The 23,830-nt window shown below is 45.7% G+C and overlaps 1 protein-coding gene across 1 annotated transcript in view; it reads right to left on the bottom strand.

Annotated features, from left to right (window-relative positions):
- Nucleotides 1-5,021: 5,021 nt before the first annotated feature.
- Nucleotides 5,022-23,830, bottom strand: part of LOC109860048 — a 23,703-nt gene continuing 4,894 nt past the window's right edge. The window contains exons 2-13 of the mRNA XM_020438897.1: nucleotides 13,763-16,743; nucleotides 13,510-13,594; nucleotides 13,205-13,376; nucleotides 12,903-13,047; nucleotides 12,484-12,531; nucleotides 10,705-11,437; nucleotides 10,072-10,562; nucleotides 8,369-9,962; nucleotides 6,519-8,246; nucleotides 6,030-6,285; nucleotides 5,785-5,919; nucleotides 5,022-5,644 (exon numbers count right to left, since the gene is read on the bottom strand). Coding sequence (XP_020294486.1) covers nucleotides 5,022-5,644; nucleotides 5,785-5,919; nucleotides 6,030-6,285; nucleotides 6,519-8,246; nucleotides 8,369-9,962; nucleotides 10,072-10,562; nucleotides 10,705-11,437; nucleotides 12,484-12,531; nucleotides 12,903-13,047; nucleotides 13,205-13,376; nucleotides 13,510-13,594; nucleotides 13,763-16,740 — 8,988 coding nt within the window. The 5' untranslated portion in view covers nucleotides 16,741-16,743. The remainder of the gene's footprint in view (nucleotides 5,645-5,784; nucleotides 5,920-6,029; nucleotides 6,286-6,518; nucleotides 8,247-8,368; nucleotides 9,963-10,071; nucleotides 10,563-10,704; nucleotides 11,438-12,483; nucleotides 12,532-12,902; nucleotides 13,048-13,204; nucleotides 13,377-13,509; nucleotides 13,595-13,762; nucleotides 16,744-23,830) is intronic.

Raw genomic sequence — 23,830 nt, 5'->3', positions numbered from 1 at the left:
ATATAATATATACTTAATTAATATAATAATATATAATAATAACTGCTATATATATATATATATATATATAAATGTATATATATATATTCATATTTATATTATATATATGCTCTGCTCTTTGTTTTTTATTTACAACATTGAAACGATTACCCTAACGTGATATAGCAGGTAGTTTGATAACAAAGTCCCTTTTTTTTTGCGTGTTTTTCTTCCCCCCCTCCCTACCTCTCTTTCTCTCTATCTCTCTGTTCATCTCTCATCAGAATGTCATTGTACAGATGATAATGCGCGATAATTAGCTATTCGGAGAATTGTACAACGGACACAATTAGCGCGAAAGGTTATTTTAGCTGCGAAAGCAAATTATTTATATATATAATCCTTAGTTTAGCCTTGTTCAAGTCAATTGGACAGAGACCGATATACACGTATCTATATATACTGCGAGTTCTTTGTAAATTTGTTTTTCACATTTGTTTTGTGATATTTTGCAAAACGTAGCGTTTGAGAAACGTACTCGGACGTTTTGCAAAATCGTTTTTCCTCAGACCCGCCCCAGAGATACGCGACGTCGTCTCGGCGAAACGAAGGATCGTCACACGAATGAGTTGAATTTACAAAGAACCCGTGACATTTTGTTTATATATATATATATATATGTATATATATATGTATACGAATTTATCATGTATATGTATAATTCACTTAAGCATACACGTGAGTTAAATGTGTATACTTAAATTTTCTGTCGTTTATGTTACAAAAATATTTACAAGGGTCTCATTGCCGTTTTTTTTTTTTTTTGTTTTTTTTTTCTTTTACCTGAGTGGTGGCGAAAGCTGTACACTTCTCCGCCCTTCGCGACGTGCGTCCGACGATTCCCACCACCCAATTTGTAACTTACAGTAGTATACACATGTTTTTTTTTTTTTTTTTTTTTAGTTTTCTTTCGTTATTACAAAATATCGGCTAAAGTACAAAGTAAATACCAAATGCCAAAAATATGGTTTGTTTTACACTTTTTGTTTTTTTGTTTTTGTTTTTGAAATCGCAGCCGAACGTAATGCAAAAAGAATCCTCTCTCTCTTTCACTCTCTCTCTCTCTCTCTCTCTTTTCGTTTTCGATGGGGAGATCCGTACGTGTGTAATCCGCACCCGAGGAATTCCGTTTAAAATACTTTCGTTCGTGGAGAAATACACAAATATCGTCAAATCAATTTCGCGCCTTACCTCCCTAATCACAGATCTCTGTTACAGCTTTGATATTTGCTTAAGAGTACAGGGTGATGTAAAATATCGCTCGAGGCTTTTCTCTCTCTCTATGTGCATACACGTTTTTTTACAAATTCCGCCGTTTATCTCGCATCCTCCGTTCCTGATAACAATCCCAATCGGGAGAGATATACGATCCACCTGGTACTCCCGAATGCGTTTCCTCGCGATTTTTTCTACGAATTTCAGTTCCTGATGCCGTACACACATTTTAGTTTCTTTTTCTTTCTTTTTCATTTCCACGTCGGGGAACTTGCAAATTAGCGTTATCTCGTCTCCGTTACAAAATTATCCGAACACTCGTCGGTTCTCAAAATCCCACTCCAGAGTACGGTGTGGACCGTATTCGCACGCTTCGCAAAAAAGACTACAAATTTAAAGCTGCGAAGTTGATCTGCAACGAAGAAAAGCGCCTATAAAATCTCATCTCACTGCGAAATAATTTAATAAATTACACATTAGGATTTTTGTTTGTTTGTTTGTTTGTTTGTTTTTTTTTTTGTTCATTTCCTTCTCTCGGTCAAATCCGACAATTTAAAAACGTTCGCCAACAAACGAGTGTCTCTGGTTCTCTCTAGTAGTTTTTTTTTTTTTGTTTTAAATTTTTATTACATCGTCATATATAAAATATATAGAAATATTTTTGTCTCTTCAATGTACACGTACGTAAACTAAAAACAAAAAATAAAAAATATACTCCTCGCGTTTTAATAAATAATTATATTTGTTTAGTTTCTTTTTTTCTTTTTTTTTTTTTTTTTCATTTAAAACAAGTGATTTACTACTGGGACACCGGATGTGAATATTACTGATGTGTGATGTGTGTGTGTGTGTGTATGTATGTGTGTTGCATTTTTCTTATCGCGAGATTATCGATTCTAACTTGTGACGCAATATCCTTAACACAGTTTCCTGCAACTTTTGTGTAAATTCCTAATTAAACACGTTACCATCTAAAATTGTACTATAATTAGTTCGAGCACTGTGTGTGTGTGTGTGTGTGTTGGACATAACTCCGCGGTAAGTGAATACATTTTTTGAAATGAAAAAATGAACGCTGCGAAGTGTGTTTGTGTGTGCAAGAGCGCAGTTAAATCTCAAGTGTATGTACAAGTGCGTTTTTTTTTTTCTTAACGAAGTAACTGGATCTTCGTTGTTCTTCTTTCTCATCTTTGATATTCACTCGCGGATTTCCAGCGAGTCTCCGTAATAAAAAATATACAAACAATGTAATATATATATACATATATATGTATATATATATATATTATGAACGTGATACATATATATATATATATATATATTATGAACAAAGAGAAATTAACTTACAAGGTCGAATGCGCTTGTCTCTCTCTCTCTCTTCGTGCGTCATAACAGGGATATTAATACATCTATGTGTGTGTCTTATATATTTACATGTACTGAGTGTAATCGCACCGTCAAACTTATCCAAAGGGATTTCTCTTATGTACGTATACTATGTGTATATATATATATATATATATATATATATGCTATACAACGCACTGCGCGCGCGTGTGTAATTGTTTTTGTTAAATGCGTTACAGGCGCACGCGCGCTTACGTGACGCGATCGAAATAGGATAAGTCGTGAGATTTTAATCGCGGAAAAAGAGTACGGGATCGCATGACGCAAACGCCGTCCCCGGAGGGACGTTTTAGACCAGAAAAGTTGAAACCAACCAACCAACCACCCACGGTCGAGAAAATTTAAAACTCGACTCCGTCCGACTAAACAGTCAACTGTGTTTTTTGAGCGAGCTAATAATAATAATAATAATAAAAAAAGACTACGAAGATTTCCTTTTTTTTTCACATACAACTCTGTTCTCCGTGTTGGCAAAACTTCACGTACTCTTCGCGTTGCTTTTCAAAAATTTTGTACTCAAACGGACGCAGCGAAATAAGAAAGCGCGTTCTCTCTCAGATATAGTTTTTTTTTCCGTTTTTCGAATTCTCACGGGACTCTTAAAGCAGTTTCAAAAATTTTCCGTGGCCGTTTAAAGCTTCGAGAAGAACCGATAAAATTACAATTAAATAAAGCTAGATTACTGTCTCTTTCTTTCTCTCTCTCGCACAATACGGACCGTAAAAGATCGAGTCAGAATGCCGAGAATAAAATAAATAGATGTGATTTTTTTTTTATTTAAAACAAAATAAAAAACAACAAATCCGCATTGTGACGTGTGCTTTTTTTTTCAATGCAACGCGTGCGAAGCGGAAACGGATCAATCGGAAAACAATTAAGACTCAAATCCTAAACATCCGAAAAACGAAAAAAAAATAAAAAAAAAAAAAATAAAAACTCGAGCTGAAATTCCAACCATTTTGTCTTGTTCTTTATTACATAAATAATCTAATCGCTTTACAATGAGATATAAAATATAGAAAAATTCTGACTTGCCTCTGTATACATATATATATATTTAAAAAAAAAAACAAAAAAAAAAAAAAAACAGCACAACACTACCCTAACTTTACCCTACCTATTTAGCTTTTATTACACGTTTTTTGTTTAAAGACTGCGATTTTACGAACTTAAGACTAAACGGTTTATTAGTTTCTCTCTCTCTATTAAATATATAGCTTTCACATATTTGTTTAATTTAATATTATGCAAGTCGTGTGTTGCACGTGTGTATTATATATAGTATATGTACAAAGTCGAAGTGACCGAAGGGAGCACGGCAAGTTTAAATTAAACTGTTTCTTTCTTTTGTGTTTCCGCGAATTGAAAAACTCGACGGGGACTTGCTATGAGAGCGTGACTCCCATGAGCGCGCGTCTCCAACTTTGTTCGAAAAAAACTGCGACCAAAATTGGAGAAACCAACTCTGTATATAATAAACATACATATACGTGTGTACGTATATACATATATATATACATATATATATATATATATATATAAATATATGTATATATATTTATCGACATTTTAGGGCACCATAATAGTATAAAAAGTGTACGCCGTTCGAATACACTTTTGGCCGTTTGATCGGGAGAGAGTGTACAGCTCCTCGCGCGCTACAGCTCCTCTCTCTCTCTCTCTCTCTTTCTTTCTCTCTCGATATATATATATATATATATATATAAGCTACCTAAAATGCACGTCGCTATTCCCCAGCTTCTTTTAGGCCACGTAAAAGTCCGTCCGAATTATCTCGGAGAGAAACAAAGATCCACCGATATAAACTTGAAATATACACATGAGACACAAGTTTCTACAAGCGGGTTGGCAATGAAACTAAAAAATTTCCAACAACGATGTTATTTCCTCTTCATCTACATAGTTTTTTCTTCTAGCGATTTGAGAAATTGCTACGCGCGACCTGTTTCTCTCTCTTACCTATTTTAACTTTTTATTTTTATTTTTTTTTTTGTTTAATAATTCACACACACACATACGAGTGTGTGCAAACAAATTGTTTGTGTATATCTGCGTTAGAGTAGTTTGCTTATCTTAAAAGAATGTAAAACGTTTCACTCTCAAGAACAGCTAGCTCGAATTCTTCCCCGCCGACTCTTCTTCCCGGAGGAGGAAAAAAGTTTTTTTCGAAAACCTCGTGTGTTTTTTTTTTTTTCTTGTTTCATCTACGACAGAGAATACGCGCGGAGAATAAATCTCCCCCCGACGCGCGCGCGCGCGGACACGCCGCGATCGTAAAATTTTTTTTTATCAATTTGAAACTAAAAACTTGACAATAACATCCCTACCCTTTCTGCTGGTTACGACCTCGGCGCCGGGTGATTGAAATACGACTTTGGAGTTTGACCGGACGACGCCGGAGGATACGTCTGAGTGCCCGGCGGCGGCGGCGGCGGCGTCGCCGACGAGAACTTGGGCATGGGCACGATCGGTCCCGTTCCCGGTGGCGGCGGCGGCGGCGGCACAAATTGCGGCGGATATGGATTAGAACCCGGTGGGGCCTGAACCGTCTGCGGCACCAGGAATTGCTGCTGCTGCTGCTGAGGTTGCTGCTGCTGTTGAGGTTGCTGCTGCTGCTGCTGCTGAGGTTGCTGCTGCTGCTGCTGCTGCTGCGACGGTTGCGATGGCTGCGACTGTTTGGCGACCGCACCACCCGCTTGAGGTGGTTGCGCGCCGCCGTATATCGCCGGCACCGGCTGTTGGACCGTCGCCGGGGGCAACACGGCGAAGTTCGGATACTGAACCGCGCCGGGTTTGTTCTGGAACTGCGGGTAGTGTATAGACGCGGATCCGGGCGGTGGTATGTACGGCTGAGGCGGTAACTGTATCAATCCCGGATACGCGGCGCCCGGCGGGCCCGTGCTCGCGACCAACGACTGAGGCGGAGACTTGTGCGTCTTCAGTATCGCCTCAGCTGTCAGACCTGCAAACGAGAATCGCGACGATAAAAGTTTTGATTTCTCTGAACTCATCGTTTGCGTATTAATTTACACTCTTGTGTAAAATTATAAAAGTAACATTTTTCTTTCAAATAAAACAAAAAAAAAAGCTCAAAGTGTGTACCGTGTTTGCGAGCTCGCTCCTCTTCGTCGTCGCTGAGAAACAGTCCGAACTCGCGTTTCAATCTCTCGGTAAGATTCTCTCGTTGGCGTTCCACTAAAGTTGGCGCCGCGGACCAACCGATTGCACCTTCCTCTCCTGGATACAAAGACCAACCACCACTGAGTTTATAAATCTTTTTGTCGCATTTTTTTTTAAAAAAAAAAGGTTTTTAAGTTCACACGGACGGGGTAGTTAGTCTCCATTACCTTTCTTCTCGTCGGTTTCGTTAGAAGCGTTAGAGAAGAGTGTTAATGTCGCGAGGGTCGACGGTGCGTCGAGCGAGTGCGACGCTTTGGTGCCCTCCTCGTCGGAACTCAGAGAAGATGTACCGCTGCTCGCACTGTCCGATCTGCCTCGCGCCCCGCTCTTGTCCGCGGTCGAGGGGTCGTTGGACGATTCCGCTTCGGTACCGGTTCCTCCGGACGACTGTTGCTTCCGTTTGCGATACTCGGATATGGACAGCTGTAAACACACACACACGCGGCAAACGTTTTTAAAATTGACGAAAACAAATTCGAAGAGCCTGCGAGGCGAAACAAAATGAGCGAGAGAATTTGTTTTTTTGTTGCAATTGCACGTTCAACACAAAAATAGAAACGAAAGGTTTTTCTCTTGTCTGATATATATATATATATATATATATATATATATTATCAGCCGCTAAAATTTCTACTACTTGTCTTTGTTCCTCTAACCTTGCGCTTAACGGGGGGAAGATCTGGTTTAAAAGGCGGAGGCGCGGGCATGCTATTCGGCACGACGGTCCTCGGATCTTTCAATCGTTTTATCTCCTTCGGTTTCGTCTCCTCCTCTTTGACGGGAGTATCTTCGGGGGTTGGCTTCGGGAGTTCCTGAATCGCGTCCTGTTGTTGTTGTTGTACCGTATCTAAACTACGTTCGGGAGAGTCTGATGATTTTGTTTGAGTTACTTGCGATGACGTATTAATCTCGTTATCAATGTCAGTTTTCATTACTTCGACCGCCGTCGGCATTACGTCGTCGTCGTCGTCGTCGTCGTCGTCCAGTTTAGCTTCCAATAGCTCGCGCAACGCGGTCGACAGCATCGATTTTTCCTCCCCGTTCTGAGATCTGTCTATCGTTTCCATATTTATCGTTGACTCTATTATAGCCGCTTCGAAATCCATCTTGACCGCCGTTTTCTGCGACGTTGACGACGATTCGTTCTTCTTGCGAATGCGCTCGCTCAACGGCGGTATCGATTGAAATATCTTGGGCGGATCCTCGACAGACTCCGTGTTCGGATCCGAGGAAACCGATTCGAAGATCGAGTCTTCCGAAGACGCGGCGGCGAAGGTCGATGATGACGTTTCGATTTTCTTGGACGTTTCCTCCTTCGGAGAGGATTCCCGAGGATCGTCAACAACATCCTTCGAGACAACGTCAATGGTTTTTCTCGCGTTATTCTCCGCGATTACGACGACGGTACGATCGTTCGAGTCGGACTTGGCATCAAATTCTTTGAAAGACGTTTCCTCGCTGCTGATGTTGAACTTGAAGGAAGATTCGCAGTAATTCTCGTCATCCACGTCTTTGTCCTCGAAATCGGAATCCTCCTTCGAGCTCTCCATCAATCCCTCTATACCGTCCATGCTCTTGTCCTTCTCCGAACTCGTGTCTATCTTCTCACGGTAATCGTTCCCGTCGTCGCCCGTGATCTTCTTCATCTGGGCCTCGACGTCGAACTCGTCGAAGGACGCGCTGTCGTCCGCAACTACTTGACACTTGACGAAAGCTTCGGACGGAAGCTTCTTCTTATCCTCGTCGGATTTCTCGATTATCTCGCTCTTCGCAATCTCGGCTATGTGACCGCCGAATTCAAGCTGCATGTCGGCCACTCGTTGCTTCAGAATCGCGTCCGGTTCTATGTCGGCGATCGGAGAACTGAATTCCTCGATCTCAATGTCGGGCTCGTTGTCGATTATCTCGACAGTGCCCTTAGCCTCGAACTGCTGCTGCTGCTGCTGCTGCTGCTGTTCCTCCATTTTCACGGGAGATTCTTTGACGACGTTGGCGTTCAATTCGTTGTTGTGCGACACTCTCTCGACGACCTCTCGAATTTTCGCGGCCAGTTTCTCGTCCAACGGCTCGTCGTAATCGGTCTCGCAGCACTTCTCCCATTTCGGAGATAATTTATTCTCATCTTTTATCGCGACATTTTCCGCACCCGGAAAAGGAGACACCTCCTCCGTTTTTGGGACATCCGAACATTCCGGTTTTTTTTCTTGCTTTATGTAAAAGTTCGATTGGGGAAAGACGTCGACTGAAAGTTTCTCTCGGACAACTGTTTCGTCAGAATCTACGGGTGTATTTACATTAGCTTCTTCCTTCACGGATTCCGTCGAATAACGTCTCTCGTCAATCTGTTCTACGACAGGCGATTGTCCGTGTTCCGTGTAATCATCCTTGAAAAAAACAAAACAAAAAAAAGCAATAAAGAAATATATTGTCAAATAAATAAAGTTACATTCATTTTTTTCAATATTTTTATAAGAACAATTGCTATCTCGTCAATTTGACGACTTACCTCAGCGGAACAAAGTGTCTTGTTGTTAGACGACGTTTCAGTCGGAAGCAACATGGTGGGTGTCGTTGGCGGAGTGTAATTGTCCGACGACAAACTCTCCCGAGCTATTCTACGTTTTTTGGGCGGCGCAACGGTCTCGCTGAGCGACGGCGGAGTCTCCGGACGACTGTTGGGCGAGTCACACTCCTCGGATATCGCCTGTCGCAACCATCGTTTTTTCGCCGATCCCCCCGTGGACACAACAGCCGGACAGCCGCCGATGCCCCCGTTGTTGTTGTGATTGTTATTGGCGGCGGTTGCGACCGTCTGTTGCTGTCTGCGCTGTGGCGGCGAGTCGCACATCCCGCCGACCGAGTTTGCGGCTTGGACGAGAGTGGCTAGACTTTTGGCGGCGTAGCTCTGCGACAGAAATTCCGCTGACGGATCGTTCGTCTGAAGTGACGCGAAGTCCGACGATCTGCCGCACAGCGGATGATTCATGGAGTTCGTTAACGCCGGCGCGGTCGTTGGCAAAGGCGATATCGGAGGTATGTTCGTTTGGGGTGGATCGGGCGACTCCTTTAGCCATTCGTTCATCAGCACCTTCTTCGTTTTTGGAAATTTGAAACCTGGCGCGAAGTGATCGACCGCGGCAGCCACCAGCAGACAGGTGGATGACACCGGTGTGGACGGTGTCGAGCTCTGCGAGCTGCTGCTGGCTCCGCTGTCGCAGGTGGGACTCTTGACGGGAGTGGGTTGCTGCAACGGAGGCGAACTCGGAGGACCGGGAGCGTTCGAGTTCGCTAGAGCCAACAACAAACCGGCCGCGGTTGGGATTCCCTGATGACCACCGGACGACGACGATCCGGTGGTGTTGTTAACATCGTCGCCCGCTGTTGTGTCCTTGGTCGACGTGTGAAGATGCGACGAATAAGAAATGTCCCGACTGGGCGGACGATTCTGGCTCAGCAAAGGTGGCGATTGCATGGAATTGCTCTCGTCTCCGGAAGACACGTCGGACTCGGCCGAGTTCAATCTCGTTCTTCGGCTACTGCTCTGAGACGAGCTCGTCGTTCTCGCCCGACCTTTCCGTCTCTTTCGCCGCAGCGGTCTTTCGGAGGAGTTCGTCTGTTTGCCGCTCTTGGATTGTCCGCTAGTCGAGTGTGTGTCTTCATTGTCGCTGTGCGGTCCGCTCGATTCCTTTCGTTGCGCGTTTCTCGCCTGCACCTCTTGTTTTCTTTGTTCCGCCTTTTCCAGTCTCTCGAACGCCTTCATGATCGCCACCATCTTTCTCTCCTCTCGCGTCATCTTTTTATCTTTCTTGGTTTCGGAAGTTGCTACCGACTGAGTCAGATTAGGGGACGTCTGAGGCTGCGCGCTCGCTGCTATCGTCACCACGGGATCTTCCTTAGGAACCTGACGAGTCGTCACGGTAGTCACGGCCGTGGTCGTGACAGTTCTTTTCGGCGGCGCGGTGGTCACGGACGACGAAACAGACGACGTCACAACCGGACTGACTTGCGTTACGCTCGTGGAAGCTACCGACGACGACGACGTGGGCTCAACTTCCTCCGAGACGGTGTTTCTTCTACCTCGCCGTCTTCGTTCTCTGCCGCTAATTCACGCAAACAATAAAAAAAATATATATATACAATTAGAAAAGCACACGGTCTCCCCCGTCAGACTTCGTCGGAATTCAGAAAACATCTATAAAAAAAACTTACTCGACGTTATCGGTCGGGGCGGTGTTGCTGCCTCTTCTGTTCAGCTGGCTCGTTGCCGCGTTCGCGATTTGACACTCCCGCGAATTGTTGCACGCGCACGCGACAGGCAGCGCAGCCGGCGAGTTCGGATTCGGCGACAACAAAAGATCGTGCTGATCGTGCTTGATCGTGATCTCGGCGTTCTTTTCGATCGCGCAGGTCGTAACGATGTAGAGATGAAGCGTGCCCTTTTCGATGCAATGCTTAACCTCGGCGTTCGGTTTGCAACTGCGCCGAACGAACCTCGCGTCATTCCCGTAAGTCCGCGTGTCCACGCACACCTCGGTTCCGTCGCGGGGCAAACGGTAAAAGAACACGAACGGTCCCGGTCGTTGGGTGTGCTGCCTGCCGCCTTGAGGATGCTGCGACCGGTGCTGCGTGCTCAGCATGTATTTCCCCCGCAACTCCACAACCGGTGTGTTCGGTGGAAGATACATCGTCGCAACTAGAAACTGTACGGTAAAGAAAAAAGAAAAAGAAAACAATATTTTTTAGTCCAATTTTTTTGTCCAACTGACATTGTCTCTTCGGGAACAACGTTTGCGGATATAAAAAAACAATCAGAAGAAATTGTTATAAAATTAGTTTGCTTACTCTGAGATTGGTACTGTGAACGTTGAGTCTGCACTTGCCGGTAGCGGCAACGTTCATGTTGCTCTGCCTGAGATCGTTGTGAGTGCCGTTGACCTTGATGCTCGATATCCTAGCTCGTAACTCGGGACTGTAGTGATTCGTGACGGCTTCCTCGTATCTCTCGATCCACTGTCTAAGAGGCGCCATGTTGCTGCCCCAAGCGTCCTGCATATCTTCCTCCTTGTCCTCGAGACTCATTCTTCTCTTGGCTTTGCGTTTGCCGGGTCCTCGCTTCTGCGTAGCGTTCTCCTTCTTGCGAACCGAGCTCGACTGTCGCGCGTTCGAGTCTCTCCTCTGACGTTTCGCGATGTTGTTGTTGTTATTGTTGTTGTTGTTGTTCAACCTCCGCACCTGCGTGGACTGCGCGTTGTTGGACGTGTCCGTCTTGTTGCGTCTCGGGACCTGCGACTGTTGTTGTTGTTGTTGTTGTTGTTGTTGCGCGAGCGGTCGTTTCTTCTGTTGGGTCGCGGCGGCAGCGGCGTTGTTCGGCGCCGAGTTGCCCACGTCCGTGTCCGCCGAACTCGTGGACGACGTGTCGGACGACGTGTCCGAGTTGAGCAGCTCCTCGCGTTTTCGCATCTGCAGAGCCCGAGCTCGCTGTCGGTCCACTCGTCGCGGCTTGCATATCTCGCAGAGATACTCGTCGGGAATGTTGGAACGATCTATGCCCATGCAATCGACGTGCTGCCACACTCTGCAATTCCATAATCGCGATTTAAAAGCCTCAGTCATCGGAGATCCGCCGAGTTAAAACGCGCGCGAGTTTCCAGATATGATAAATATTTAGAAACTCAAGTGTGGCAAAGTGTGTGAGAGCAGATGCTGAGAATCATTACACACACACACACGCACACGAGTCACTAACATACGCACACAAGCGTGCCTACAAATCTATGATCTGTAACACAAGACACAGTAGATTCTGTCTATCCTAAACACGATTCCCCGTTTCGTTGGAAACGAGCGAGAATTGTTCCCGCCACAAAAAAGCCACCCACAATGTTGGCCTATTGCCGAAAACTGACGCATTCCAGTAATAACGACGTATGGCTCTCTATGTTTAAAAAGTGGACGATCACGTAGTAAGCCTCGAGCGCACAACTTGAAGCTACAAAACGAATAAAAACAATATGGCGATCGTTGTCACACGGTTAGAAATTACAGAGAAAACGATATCTGAACAACGAATGGGGTAAAAGACCCAATTACCGTCACCTGTTCAATTACTGTCACCCTAAGCTATTTTATTTAAAATATTAAATAAATCCTAAAAAGTTATGCACGAAAACAATCTAACATAGAATTTTAAGTGCAATTAATATAACAAAAAATCCAGCACTCAACATTCTTGTCTCATTTCTTTCATTTTAGGGGTGACAGTAATAGCTCTCGCATCGTTCTTTTTTAATTATTAAATTTATATTAAATAAAAAAAAATAGAGATTTTGAGAAACGGTATTATTTTGTTCCTTATATCAGAGACATCGAATAATATCAGATAAGAAGAAAAACACATGTTTTTGATAAATAAGTAGTAAAAAACAATTCACTAACGCCAGAGTTTATTATTCAGGTGACAGTAATTGGGTCTTTTACCCTAACGGACTTTTTTTTATACAAAACACGTGTAGTAATAATTTATCTCTCTCAAATACAAATCTTTTTCCTTCAGACCCACCTGTCTTGTGCGACAGACCGTATACTCTACATAAAACACGAAACAAAAAAAATGGCACTTACAAACACCGATCGCAACAAATCATGTATCCATCGTCGTGTTCGAAGTCACTATAAAAAAAATAACACAATCGAGTATTAAGTTGTGATAATCATAAATGATTTAATTCCGTGTGTGTGTTGAATGGGTTCGAAGGTTTTGATGGACTTTGCGATAGAAAAAAAATGTGGACGAGAAGTCAATTTTAAAATGAATTTATTTATCTTATCGAGTGCAGCAGCGAGAGATAGTGGAAAATAATGAAGATTACTTAGAAAAAAACAAATAAATATTGAATCGAATCACTCTCGGTCTGTTGTTTCCATCACAAAATTCGTCAAAACACTTTTGCACTCATCCAACACACATGTGCATGTCATATTTTATACGTAATTTGTATACACGTCGCATTAAGAAAAAAAAAACAAACAAATTATCTTACCAGATACACCTGGTGACGCTATCCTCGTCGTCTCCTTCGCCCTCCGGTGCTGTTTCGGTCTCCTCGCCTTCCGGCTCCACCTCTCGTCCCGCATCGCTGCTTATGGTGCTCGCGGCGTCGTCTTCCGTATTGGCGTTGGGCGCAACTGCAATCGTTCAACCACATGTTTTGAGATATTTTTGTCGCGAGATCCCCAAACAAAAGATCAATCCCACCCACGCTGTGCAAATACGTTTGTTAGAAACATTGTAGAAACAGCGCGAATTTTGTCGCAGATTTTTATCGAGAGATTACGTTACTACCTCCTGAACTGAAAATGAAGGGGTGTTGCGAGACGGCCGTGGAACTGCCCGCGCCGTTGACGGGTTGTTGCTTCGCGTGCGGCGCCGGCGACAGAGACGGAGACGGCGAAGGAGATGGCGTTCGCGGCGGCGGCGCTCCGTAATTGTGGTCTTGTAGAACGAACTGCAGACACTGCAATTTAGACCGAAAGAAACTCTTTTATAAAACTTCGCGCGCGCTAATAACTAAATTATTCGTAATAATTTTGGATGCGCGTCTCCAGCAGGGGCGCGTTATTAAAAGATAAATAAATTTATATTTATACCTCGTAAGGAAGCGGCATTCTTCTAGCTGGCGATTTGGGAGCGTTTTGCTCTTCGTCCGTCGACATTCGGAACTCGGTGTCGTTTCTACAAAGTAACATCATCATTTTATTGGTACAATTGACGATCCAGATTGCCATTATTTAAACCCTATATATGGAAAAAGAAAAAAAAAAGAGAAAAACAAAAAAACACAACATTTAAGCGAATTTAATGGAACTTGACGCGAGATTGATTTTCAACATTTCTGCTCACTTAGTCTCGGCGACGTCTTTGCGAGGCTCGATCGCGGTCGACGTAACCGGCAGCAACGTCTTTATCTGTCCGGCCGGTTGCCGCATCTGCTGGGTGTACGTAGGCGTCATGATCATCGTCTTCTGTTGCATCGCTTGTTGCTGTTGGATCTTGTAACCACCCGGCGGCGGTGGTTTGTGCGTCGCTATCACGTTAGGTGACGCGATTACCGTCGCTTGTTGCGGCAGTAACGTCTTGATGCTCGTCTTCTGCGCGATCTGCGTCGACGGCGGACCACCACCTTGGGTCTTCGCTAACGCAGTCATGTTCGTGTTCAGCGACGTCTTGATGCCACCTCCTCCTACTCCGCCCACCACCTTCTGCGCGTGATTTCTCTGCACGGGTTTCTGCGGCGGAATGGTCTTGATGCATCCGGGCTGTTTCTGCGGAGCGTTCTGCGGACCTATCTGTTGCTGCTGGGGCTGAATAATCTTCAGAGTTTGGGGATTGTTGTTTCTTGGCACTTGCACGGATTGTTGAACGACATTGTTTTGGGAATTCGCGGTAGTCTTGACGGGGTTCACCAGTTTCTGCGAGACGTTCTTCAGACCGGTCGTAGACTGCGAAGCTTGCGACTGATTTTTCGGCATACCTACTCTCGTCACCATTTGCTGCTGCTGCTGTTGTTGCTGCTGCTGCTGAACCTTCGAATTCATCACAGTCTGAGTCCTTTGATTGTTCGATATGTTCGAGATCACTTTTGGATGCACATTGGTAATACTGTGACTTCTTTGAGCTTGAAGATTGCTCGCGTTTACTGGCTGTTGTTGTTGTTGTTGTTGCTGATGGTGCTGCGTCTTTTGCACTACCGTCGTCGGCTGCTGCAGAATTTGCTGCTGCAACTGCGTCGACGACGTTGATTGCATTTGCAACTGCTGCTGTTTTCCGACCGCAAGCACGTTCGAATTTTGCTGCGACATCTTGGACACATTCGGAACGCTGTTGCTCTTGCACACCTTGCTCGTCGCGGTGTGCAGCCGATTGGCGGTGTTCTGTACCGTCGTCAGCGTTTGAGACTTTTGCAATCCGGTCGTTGTTGTTTGAGATCGCTGATGAGACGTTTGCGTCTGCTGCTGGCTCGCCATCAGAAGCTGCTGTCCGAGCATCTGAGACTTTTGCGCGCCACCCACCTGCGCGCCGCCGGACTTCGAGGTGTTGTTGATCTGTTGCGCGACGAGTTGCTGCTGCTGCTGCTGCTGCTGCCTGGTCATCGCCAGAGTTTTTGACGGACCCTGCAACTTCTGCACACCCGTTTGTTGCTGATTGTTGCCGCCCCCGTATTGCTGCTGCGTCTTGTGATTGGGAAGGTGACCGCCGCCGCTCGGCAGCTGCGACGGGATTTTCTGAGTGTTGCAGACAGACGTTACCTTCTGCGGCGTGTTCAACGTCGCGTTGACGACCTGCATCGTTTTCTGCACCAACGTCGGATTGTTCTGCTGAACCTTCTGCAGATTCGCGTTGTTCGCCTGATTGTTAATACCCGCCTGATTGATCGTGCCGCTCAACACCTGCGATTTTTGCGCGCTCTGTATCCTAGCTAAGGAATTGTTGCGTTGCACAACCCCGACGGGTTGTTGATTGGCGGCGTTCGCTACAGTCTTGACTTTCTGCGTCACGTTAACACCGGGTCCGGACTGACCGGTCGCGACGATGTTCGGAAACGTCGATTTAACGATTTTCTGAAGATTCGTCGCCTCCAGCGCGGCCATTGCCTTCTTAAACGGTATGGCGGTATTTACGATGTGCTGCTGAACGGAAACCTGTGACACGAATTTCGAATGCAAATTCGCGCCGGTCTGCGCATTGCCCGTCGCCGCCATTGCCTGTTGCTGCTGTTTCCCGTGAACGACGACCTCGCTTCCCATCAGAGTTGCGCTCGGATTCTTCGTCAATTGATTGCTCTGTACCGTGTTGCTCACGGTACTCTGCACAGGATACAAAATGCCACCGCTTCTCGAGGGTAACGGCGAGGACGTTGAATTAGACGTGTTGGTGGAAACGTTGAGAGTGGTTATGGGAATGGGTTGTTGTGCTAGACTCAGATTGGACGACGACGGTAGTTTCTGCGAGATGACGCGCGTTGTCAGTACCGGCGTGGTGTTGGTCTGCGAGCCGGCGATCCTCTGTTCCCTGGCGCCTTTCGCGACCGGATAAGTGACCACGGATTTGACCGTCGAGATAGCAGACACGGTGGTGATGGCCGTGATCTGTTGCGAATTGCTGCTCGCGTCTTCCGCACACTGTAACAACTGCGATTTACTGTTAGCGATTGTAGCTACAGTGTCGTTGTCGCTTGCGATAATTCCCGTCGTTGTGGTCGTACCGGTGTCCGTAACAACTGTCGAGGGACACTGAGACCGCCACGTCTCCCGTTCGCGCAAACTTGATGATGATTGTCCCTCGCTCTTGGCGTCGTTCTTCGTTGTGTTCTCCGACGCAACCGTCGCTCCCGCCGTCTCCACGTCCAGGCGTAAAACAAAACTCATGGCGGTGGTTTCCTGCTCGCTTCCTTTCTTATCCAATTCCACGGATTTGGATGTTTCGATTGCTGCCGAAACGGCCATTTGCACGTTTTCGTCATTGTTTGTCGTCGTCGTCGTCGTCGTGGTCGTCGTTGTCGTCGTTGTCGTCGTTGCAGCGACGTCTTCCTCGTTGCTGATACTGCGATCGCCACCATCGTCGGCCAACGATGACGCTGACGGGGGAGGTGGGCCAGGCCCTGGGGACAATTGCTCCCCACTGCCACCTGTTCCACCCCCCGATAACTTGATTACCGATGGGGTCGACGTTTTGGTGGCCTTGCGAGCGCACGCCAAATGTAAACTCGCAAGCGAGTCGCGAGACTGGTCCAGGAACGGTTGGCCGCCCTCCTCCTCGCCGACCTTGGCCTCCTCACCAAATCTAGTTCTCGATTTGGCTATTTGAGGACCGTGGACCATGAACTGCAAACGCAAAAAACGTCGTTACAAACATCGAACTCTTCAATGTAAGATAATAACGTAAACAATTTTCCCATATGTTGTATAATAAATTTATTTATTGATTTTATAAATTAGTTTGCACGCGCATATTTGCGTTCAATAAAAATTATTATTCATCCGACCGTTGTCAATTATTTCTCAATCAACATATCGAAGACTATGTTATAAATAATTTATTACACAACACAAGGTGGTCCAAAAACAAATGTTAACACGTACGTGGAGGATTTGTATGTTGTTGTTGTTTTTTTTTTTATTTTATTTTTTTGCAACGAGTCAAGGGAGACTCTGACGACAAGATATAAATTTCCCCTAAAAAAAACTCTCACTTCCAGTGTTAACATTTTTGTAAAACATTTTTGTAAAAGCCTGTATGCAACATTTGCATAAACGTTTACGCGGGTTATTCGTCAGCCGCTGATAAAAAATCAATCGAAATGATTTTATTTCAAACCGAAGACGAAGATGAAAAATCCGTCGCTGATCAAACTCGTTCGAAAGCTTCCGTCCGAGATAGCTCTAAAACGAAATTTTTTTTTAACTTCTCGGAAAATATTTGATCGCAATGCGGGAAAGAAGGACTTTCTGAAATTTCGCCGTCCCTTCCGCTTCAATTTGACGTCCGGAAGAAAGAAAAAAATCCCCGGAAGTTCGCCTTCGCGTGCGAGGGATAGAGCGCGCGGATTCCTCCAGCAACTTCTCCTCGCCACGTTGTCGCGAGCGGCGTTTGAACGGCGTTTATTGCCGCGCGTACGTTATAACGTACGTGCGACTTGGTCGAAAAGTTCGGTTGCAATCTCCCGTCTCGAAAAAAAAAAAATAATAATAATCTACTTTCCGTCCGAATTAGCTCTGAAATGTAGGCGCGACGCGCTGCTGTCAATCGAACAACGTGAGTTGAGGAGAAAGACAAAAAAAAAATTAAAACATAAACGGCGAGGTTTATCGACGAAGCAACGGCCGGGGAGAGGCCAACAATCGATATGTAGTTTTCCGAGTCGTGTCACCGAATAGAATCCGAGAGGAAGGGTGGGTTTTCTGTATTGTAGTATTAAACTCTCCGGCCAGAGAAACTCGCTCGCCAGTGATCAAGTAACTTAAGCGCGGCGTAATTTAACGGTCGTCACGCCGATATCGGATGAAAGGAGCTGCTGCGGCGTCGTGTGTGTTGCGCGCGAGGAGAGAATTAGAAAGTCTCCCCGGAGTCTCTACGGGTGTACGTTACGGATTTTCACGTACCGTAGCTGGTAGAAACTTCTCGAGTGAAGGTGATCGGGGTTTTCAACTCTCGGCGATCTTTCAGCGATTTTTATTATTTCGCGTGCCATCACGTGTCCAAGCGCGCGTTTGAAAAAAAAAAAAAGAAAAAGGAATGTCGTTTTGTCTTAGTTATTTTTTTTTCTCTCGAGAAGAAGCACAAACGCAGATACGACGCGGAGGGTGAACCTACAGTTAAACAACCCCTCCCCCCTCCGATGATTGGCACACTATTGATTTTTTTTTCCAGTTGCTACAATATTTTTGTCTTTTGCGGTTACCGGAGGATTTAACTTTTGAATTTTTTCGTCGCGTTATTTTTAGTTTAAAAAAAAAAAAAAAAAATGAGATCTCTTCAAGGTGCCGTTGCAATAGTTTTGTTGAAAACGCAACAAAAGGTGCGCGACAAAAAATCCGCAATTGAAGCGGATTTTGTTTTTCAACAACACCCGGGGGTTGTTGCTCGTTTTTATCTAAGCTTTTAATTATCCCACTCTCTCGGCGCGAAATACGCAATCTCTCACCCTCGTCGCTCTTGGCTTTAGGAGTGGAGAGCGAAGATGACACGATAGAGCTTTGGTTCAGCCCGCTCTATTAGGGTTGAGGATAATCGCGTGCGGGAAATCACATCTCCTCTGCGGGGGAGCAGGCCGTGTCTCTTCGTCGGAATCTTTTTCTTTCTTCTTTTTTTTTTTTTTCATTTTTATTTTATTCATCAATGCGTGCAGTTTGTTGTTGGCTTTTTTTTGGGCACAGGTAAACGTTCGAGTCGAATCGACTCGACACAATGAACGCGCGAGATTAACGAACTCGCTTCGCAGTGCGCAGCAAAACAGAGCCTGTGTGACGGCGAAGTGCAACGCGTGTGCTCCTCGCAACGACGGCGGCGGCGGTGGCGGTGGCGGTGGCGGCGTCGTCGTCTCGTTGTCGTGTTGTTGGCAGCAATGGTGGGATTCACGGCGACCTACTTGGCGTACCTCGACCCTCCGTTGCGCATTGATTCGCGAACCGAAATTATTTCCAAGCGATTATCTTTCGACTATTTTTCACACGTCCCTTTTCGCGAAAACAGACACGCGATAAACACGCGCGCTCGCTCGCGCGCGGGCGAGTCTTTTTGGAGACATTCTCGTCTCGACACTTTCTGTCTGAAACACGCACACGGTGTCTGAAATAATTTTATTTTCTTCGTCACCTCAACTTACATGTGCGCTCTGTTCGATTTTTTTTTTTTTTTTATATACTCTCCGGAAGATATACGCAAAACAGTAGCTTGAATCAGACGCTTTCGAGACCTGATAGTGTTCGACTTAACGAGACGCTTCAAAGGCCCGTTAATTTTCCCCTCAAGAGCATCAATTAAAGGAGACTCCAAGACACCGCTGCCGTAAAAACTCCAAATTAATTCCCAAATGTCAAGTAAAAAATAAGACAAAAATGTTCGCTAGAAAAAAATCAACCTTGCGTACGTATTATTTTTTTCAATATTTGTTGGACAATAAAATCTTCGCAATTGTCAGTCAACGATTGATCGACTTGGTGTTTTAATCATTTCTAAGGCCATTGTACCTCGATTAATTATAAAAAGAAAACAAAAAAAAAAAAAAAACGAGATTGTTCCGCGTGCGAAGCCGCTCATAGCGTCGGTTTGAGCTTGTAATCTCTTTATCCCTCTGACGTTCGCGCTATCAATCGAGCAGTGGTGTGTTTATTGCTGCCGTTTACAGCGGCAGGTCGCGCGCGCGCTCGACGCTTCCGCTGACCCCTTCGACGCGGAGAGTCGGTCTTGCTGCTATCTCGGTTACAGGAAAACGTTGTTCCCGGCGCGCGTGCGCGACGTTCCACCGCATTCCGCGCGGATCAGATTATAAAGCTACCAATTCTCCTCCTCCTCCTCCTCCTCCTTCTCCTCCCTCTACGTATGCCTAACCTACCCGAATTTGCAAAGCCGATGTATCTGCAAATGTTACGGGGAGCAACTTTTTCTTTTTTTTAAGGCGCGCGAGCGATTGTTCCCTCCAACTTCTTTCCGGGGGGAAGAAAGAACCCAACCCCCTTCCCGGGAAAAACGCGCGGGTGTTGTCTCGTTGAAAAATATTCTTGTCGTCGGGAGAAAAACGATATCCCCGTTTTGGAAAAAAACGTGCGCTGTTTTCCGACGATATTTCGGAGCGTCGCACGTAGGATAAAAAAAAAAAAAAAAAAAAAGCTGCAATCTTGCTCGGAGGTGTATGGATGTTGATCCGCCGGAAAATATCGATTGCGCGAACACGCGGAGCATGCATCATCTAGACGTTTTTGCGTGTGTGTGTGTGTGTGCGTGTGTGCGTGTGCACGGCACACGTTCACAGCTGTGTGAACCCCCCGCGCACCCCTCGACCCATGACTGGTTCCACACCGTTGAATAAACGTTTCCGTTTCTCGGTCGCTCTCACTTCCTCTCACCCCGCTGCGCGTCTCTCCCTCTCTCTCTCTCTCTCTTTCTCTCTGTGTTCTCTGGTTCCCCTCACACATCTCTTCTTCGCTCCCTCCGAACCCCCTCTAGCGCGATGCACGCGCGCGGGAATATATACAACGGCGTGTAGTGAGCCGTAGACAAAGGCCTGATTGCCGGACACCCGGTGAAATACGCCACAGTCCCCGCCAATAACCGGTATCTCTCTCGCTGCCCTCTCCTCTCACTTTTACGCTGTCTTCTCGCTCGCCGCGAGTTCACGGCACATGCGACGAGCAGGGGCGAGCAGGATAAAGGGAGAGAGATGGGATAAGTTCGCGGAGAGAGAAAGAGCGATAAAGAGGGAAAGAAAGGAACAGCAGGGGAGGAGTGTACGCGCGCGCACCGGTGGATATGCACCGAGATACAACCGTGAGGGACACAAATGCGACGCAAAGCTGGGATGCTAATGTCGAAGACGTCCCGTGATGGAAGAGGAAAAGATAGGGGTCAGGAATGCGACTTCTCGAGAGAGAGAAAGAGAGAGAGAGAAAGAGGGAGAGAGGGAGAGAGAGAGAGAGAGACAGAGATAGAGATCGTCGCCGCGATAAGTGAACAATCGATGCGAGTTTTCGACCGTCGAGAAGTCGAGAAGAGAAGAGAAAGGACACACGTTACTTCAAAAGAAGATGCGGAGACACGTGTGTGCGAGAGAGAGAGAGAGAAAAAAAAATGCTAAAGCGCGTACCGCGTCGCGCTTTTTTATCAAAAAAACGCGGTCTTATTGCGCGCGCGAGCGCGACGCGCGTTACACGCGCGCGCGTGCAATGGCGCGTTTTCGCAATCCTCTTTCATACTTTCGCAACGACGGTCGATATGCAACGCGCTCGCGACGGTGCTCGCGCGCGCTCATTTGTGGTGCTCTACCGCTGAAAGATGGCCGCGTTCTTTGCGCTTTAACAACGCGCGCCCCCTCTCTCAGTTGTATTACAATTTTCTTTCAAACATTTTAACAAATGTCCGACCGACGTGACGGGACATTTGTTAAACAAATAATTACCCAATTACCTAAAAGATTAATTCGCAAACAATTTTCTGAGATTTATTTTTAATTAAGCAGTTTCCGATTTGACGTATGTACGCGTATATACAAAGTACTTTGTAATTATTTTCTTAATGTCCGGTGGTAAACTTGAGACGTTTACACGCGACGACTTGTGTGATTCGCGAATTTCTCATAAGAAAAAAAAAAAAAAATTTACCGCAACATTCGATTTGTTTGATCGAATTCGCAAGTCTCTCGCACATTAGTTTCTCGGGAAGGAAAGGAGATTGAGAAAATTGTTCCCGGTGTGTTGGAAGAGACACGATATGTTTGTTCAATATTCGCGTTCGCACGAATGTTGCGACGCGACATTGACGTGTCCCAGAAGAACCGGGGGAGACGCGAAAGACGGAGGCGCGCGCGCGATCCCGGCGCATTGTGCGCGGCCTATTACGCGTCCAAGGTTAGAGACGAACTCTCCCGAGTCTACCAATGGTAAACCCTCGTCGTCTGTTAACTTACTCCCGTCTCGTCGTCGTTTTGCTCCCGTCAATTCCGTCAATTCCGATTTTTTTTTTTTGTTTGTCCCGCGAGACTTGCGTTTCGAAACGCGGCAATTTGCGCGGAAAAATTCGAAATCGAACGGCGAGCAATTCGACGTGGACGCGCGAGCGGAAAACGCACACGCGGCGGAAAGTATCTCGTCGTCAAGAGAACGAATTTTATTCTCTCGCTTCGTTCCGTTGAGGAGGGTAAAGAAAACAAGGGGGAAAAGCCTCCGTTCGTATCCGATTTCGTCGGTACTGCTCCGATTTTTTTTCTTTTTTTTTTTAATTATCTTCCGTCTCTTTTCTTTTGGTTTTTGTTTTTTCAAGTTTGCTCGTCGAAAGCGGAGAAAGTCCCGAAATCGGAGATACGGAAGAGCTGCTGGTCGGAGTGTGGAAGAGAGAGATTCACACGCCGGAAAATTTTCTGACTGCGACGAGAGAAAACGCGGCGAGAGAAAGAAGGTCGTCGTTTTTCTTTTTCTCTCTCGCGCGCGCGAAACACGTGAGCGAGTATCCATTGCACCTGATTGTATTCAAAAGTTGTTGCAAACGACGCAATAAAACGTGCGTTTCCTCGTCACGTGAGTGACGATCGTGAACAATGAATAATAAAAAAAAGACACACGGGCGATTAACATTTGTTTTTCTTTTTGTATCTTAATGTCAACTTGTCGTCTCGTCGAAGGTTAATTCCGCGACGAAATACACACGCGCGCGCGCGCGCGCAATTGTGTCCTCCACATTTCCGTTGGACGTAGTTTAACAGACTTAATTTATGGGACAATTGCAATTGAAGTGTAATTGCGCGCGCCGCGACACACAACTTGAAATAACAGGCGCGCACACTCGAATCTCTTGACAAAGCGCGAGATCTAATTAGCGAAGAAACGAACATTTGCGCACATCTTTGAGATAATTTTCCACCCGTTTGATCCGATCGCGGTGTCTCCTTCGTTCAATTCCCGTGCGATCGATTACTTTTTTTTTTTTTTTTCATTGTAACGAGAAAAAAACTTAATGTAAAATTAATTAAATATCAAATGTGTTCGCGAATGAAAATGTGTTGCGCAAAACAAAGAACCGCGTCGCGGCTCACAGTCGCCGGTTAATTGATTAATTAATTGCATGAGTTTCTTATTCGATTTCTGCGTTTTTTTTTGCGAATGTCAATATTTCTGCGGTGTATCCTGTTTATTTATTTATTTATTTATTTATTTTTTATTTAGATTTTCCTCTCGTCGCATTTTCAGCGAAAAAAAAAAAAAAATCCCGCTTTGCTGCACATCGCGTGCTTCGAGGCGATGTTCCGAGCAAATCGACCCTCGAAGCCACCGGGGAGAATTTAAATCACGCATGAAAGGTTAATTGCTTGACGCAAACGTTAAGTACTTTTACAGTTAAGTCGCCGATCGTGATATTTCCGATTATAACGGCGGTGTCTCTAATTAGAGAACACTCGCGGATCCGTCGAAGAGAGAGAGAGAGAGAGAGCGAGCGAGCGAAATAATGAACGTCCAGGTCGCGGTTTAATTTCGCGCGAAACGCGTGCCAGAAAACACGCGCGTGCGTATGTACGCACACGCAACGCGCACTTTATTAATCCCGCGGCGCGGCCTGAGAAACGTCAGAGAATTGTGCGCACGCCATTAATACACTCTGACGTCACCTCGTCGAAACGCGTCGTCAGGAAGAAAAATCTCGACGGCTCGTCAAGCAAATCAGCGTCGCGATTCGAAACGCGTGCGGAAAAAAAAAAAAAAAAAA

Source organism: Pseudomyrmex gracilis, unplaced genomic scaffold, assembly GCF_002006095.1.
Source record: "Pseudomyrmex gracilis isolate BER0280 unplaced genomic scaffold, ASM200609v1 scaffold_319, whole genome shotgun sequence".
NCBI lineage: Eukaryota > Metazoa > Arthropoda > Insecta > Hymenoptera > Formicidae > Pseudomyrmex > Pseudomyrmex gracilis.
The sequence above is the reverse complement of the archived record's forward strand: the minus strand, read 5'-3'. Positions and strand labels throughout refer to the sequence as shown.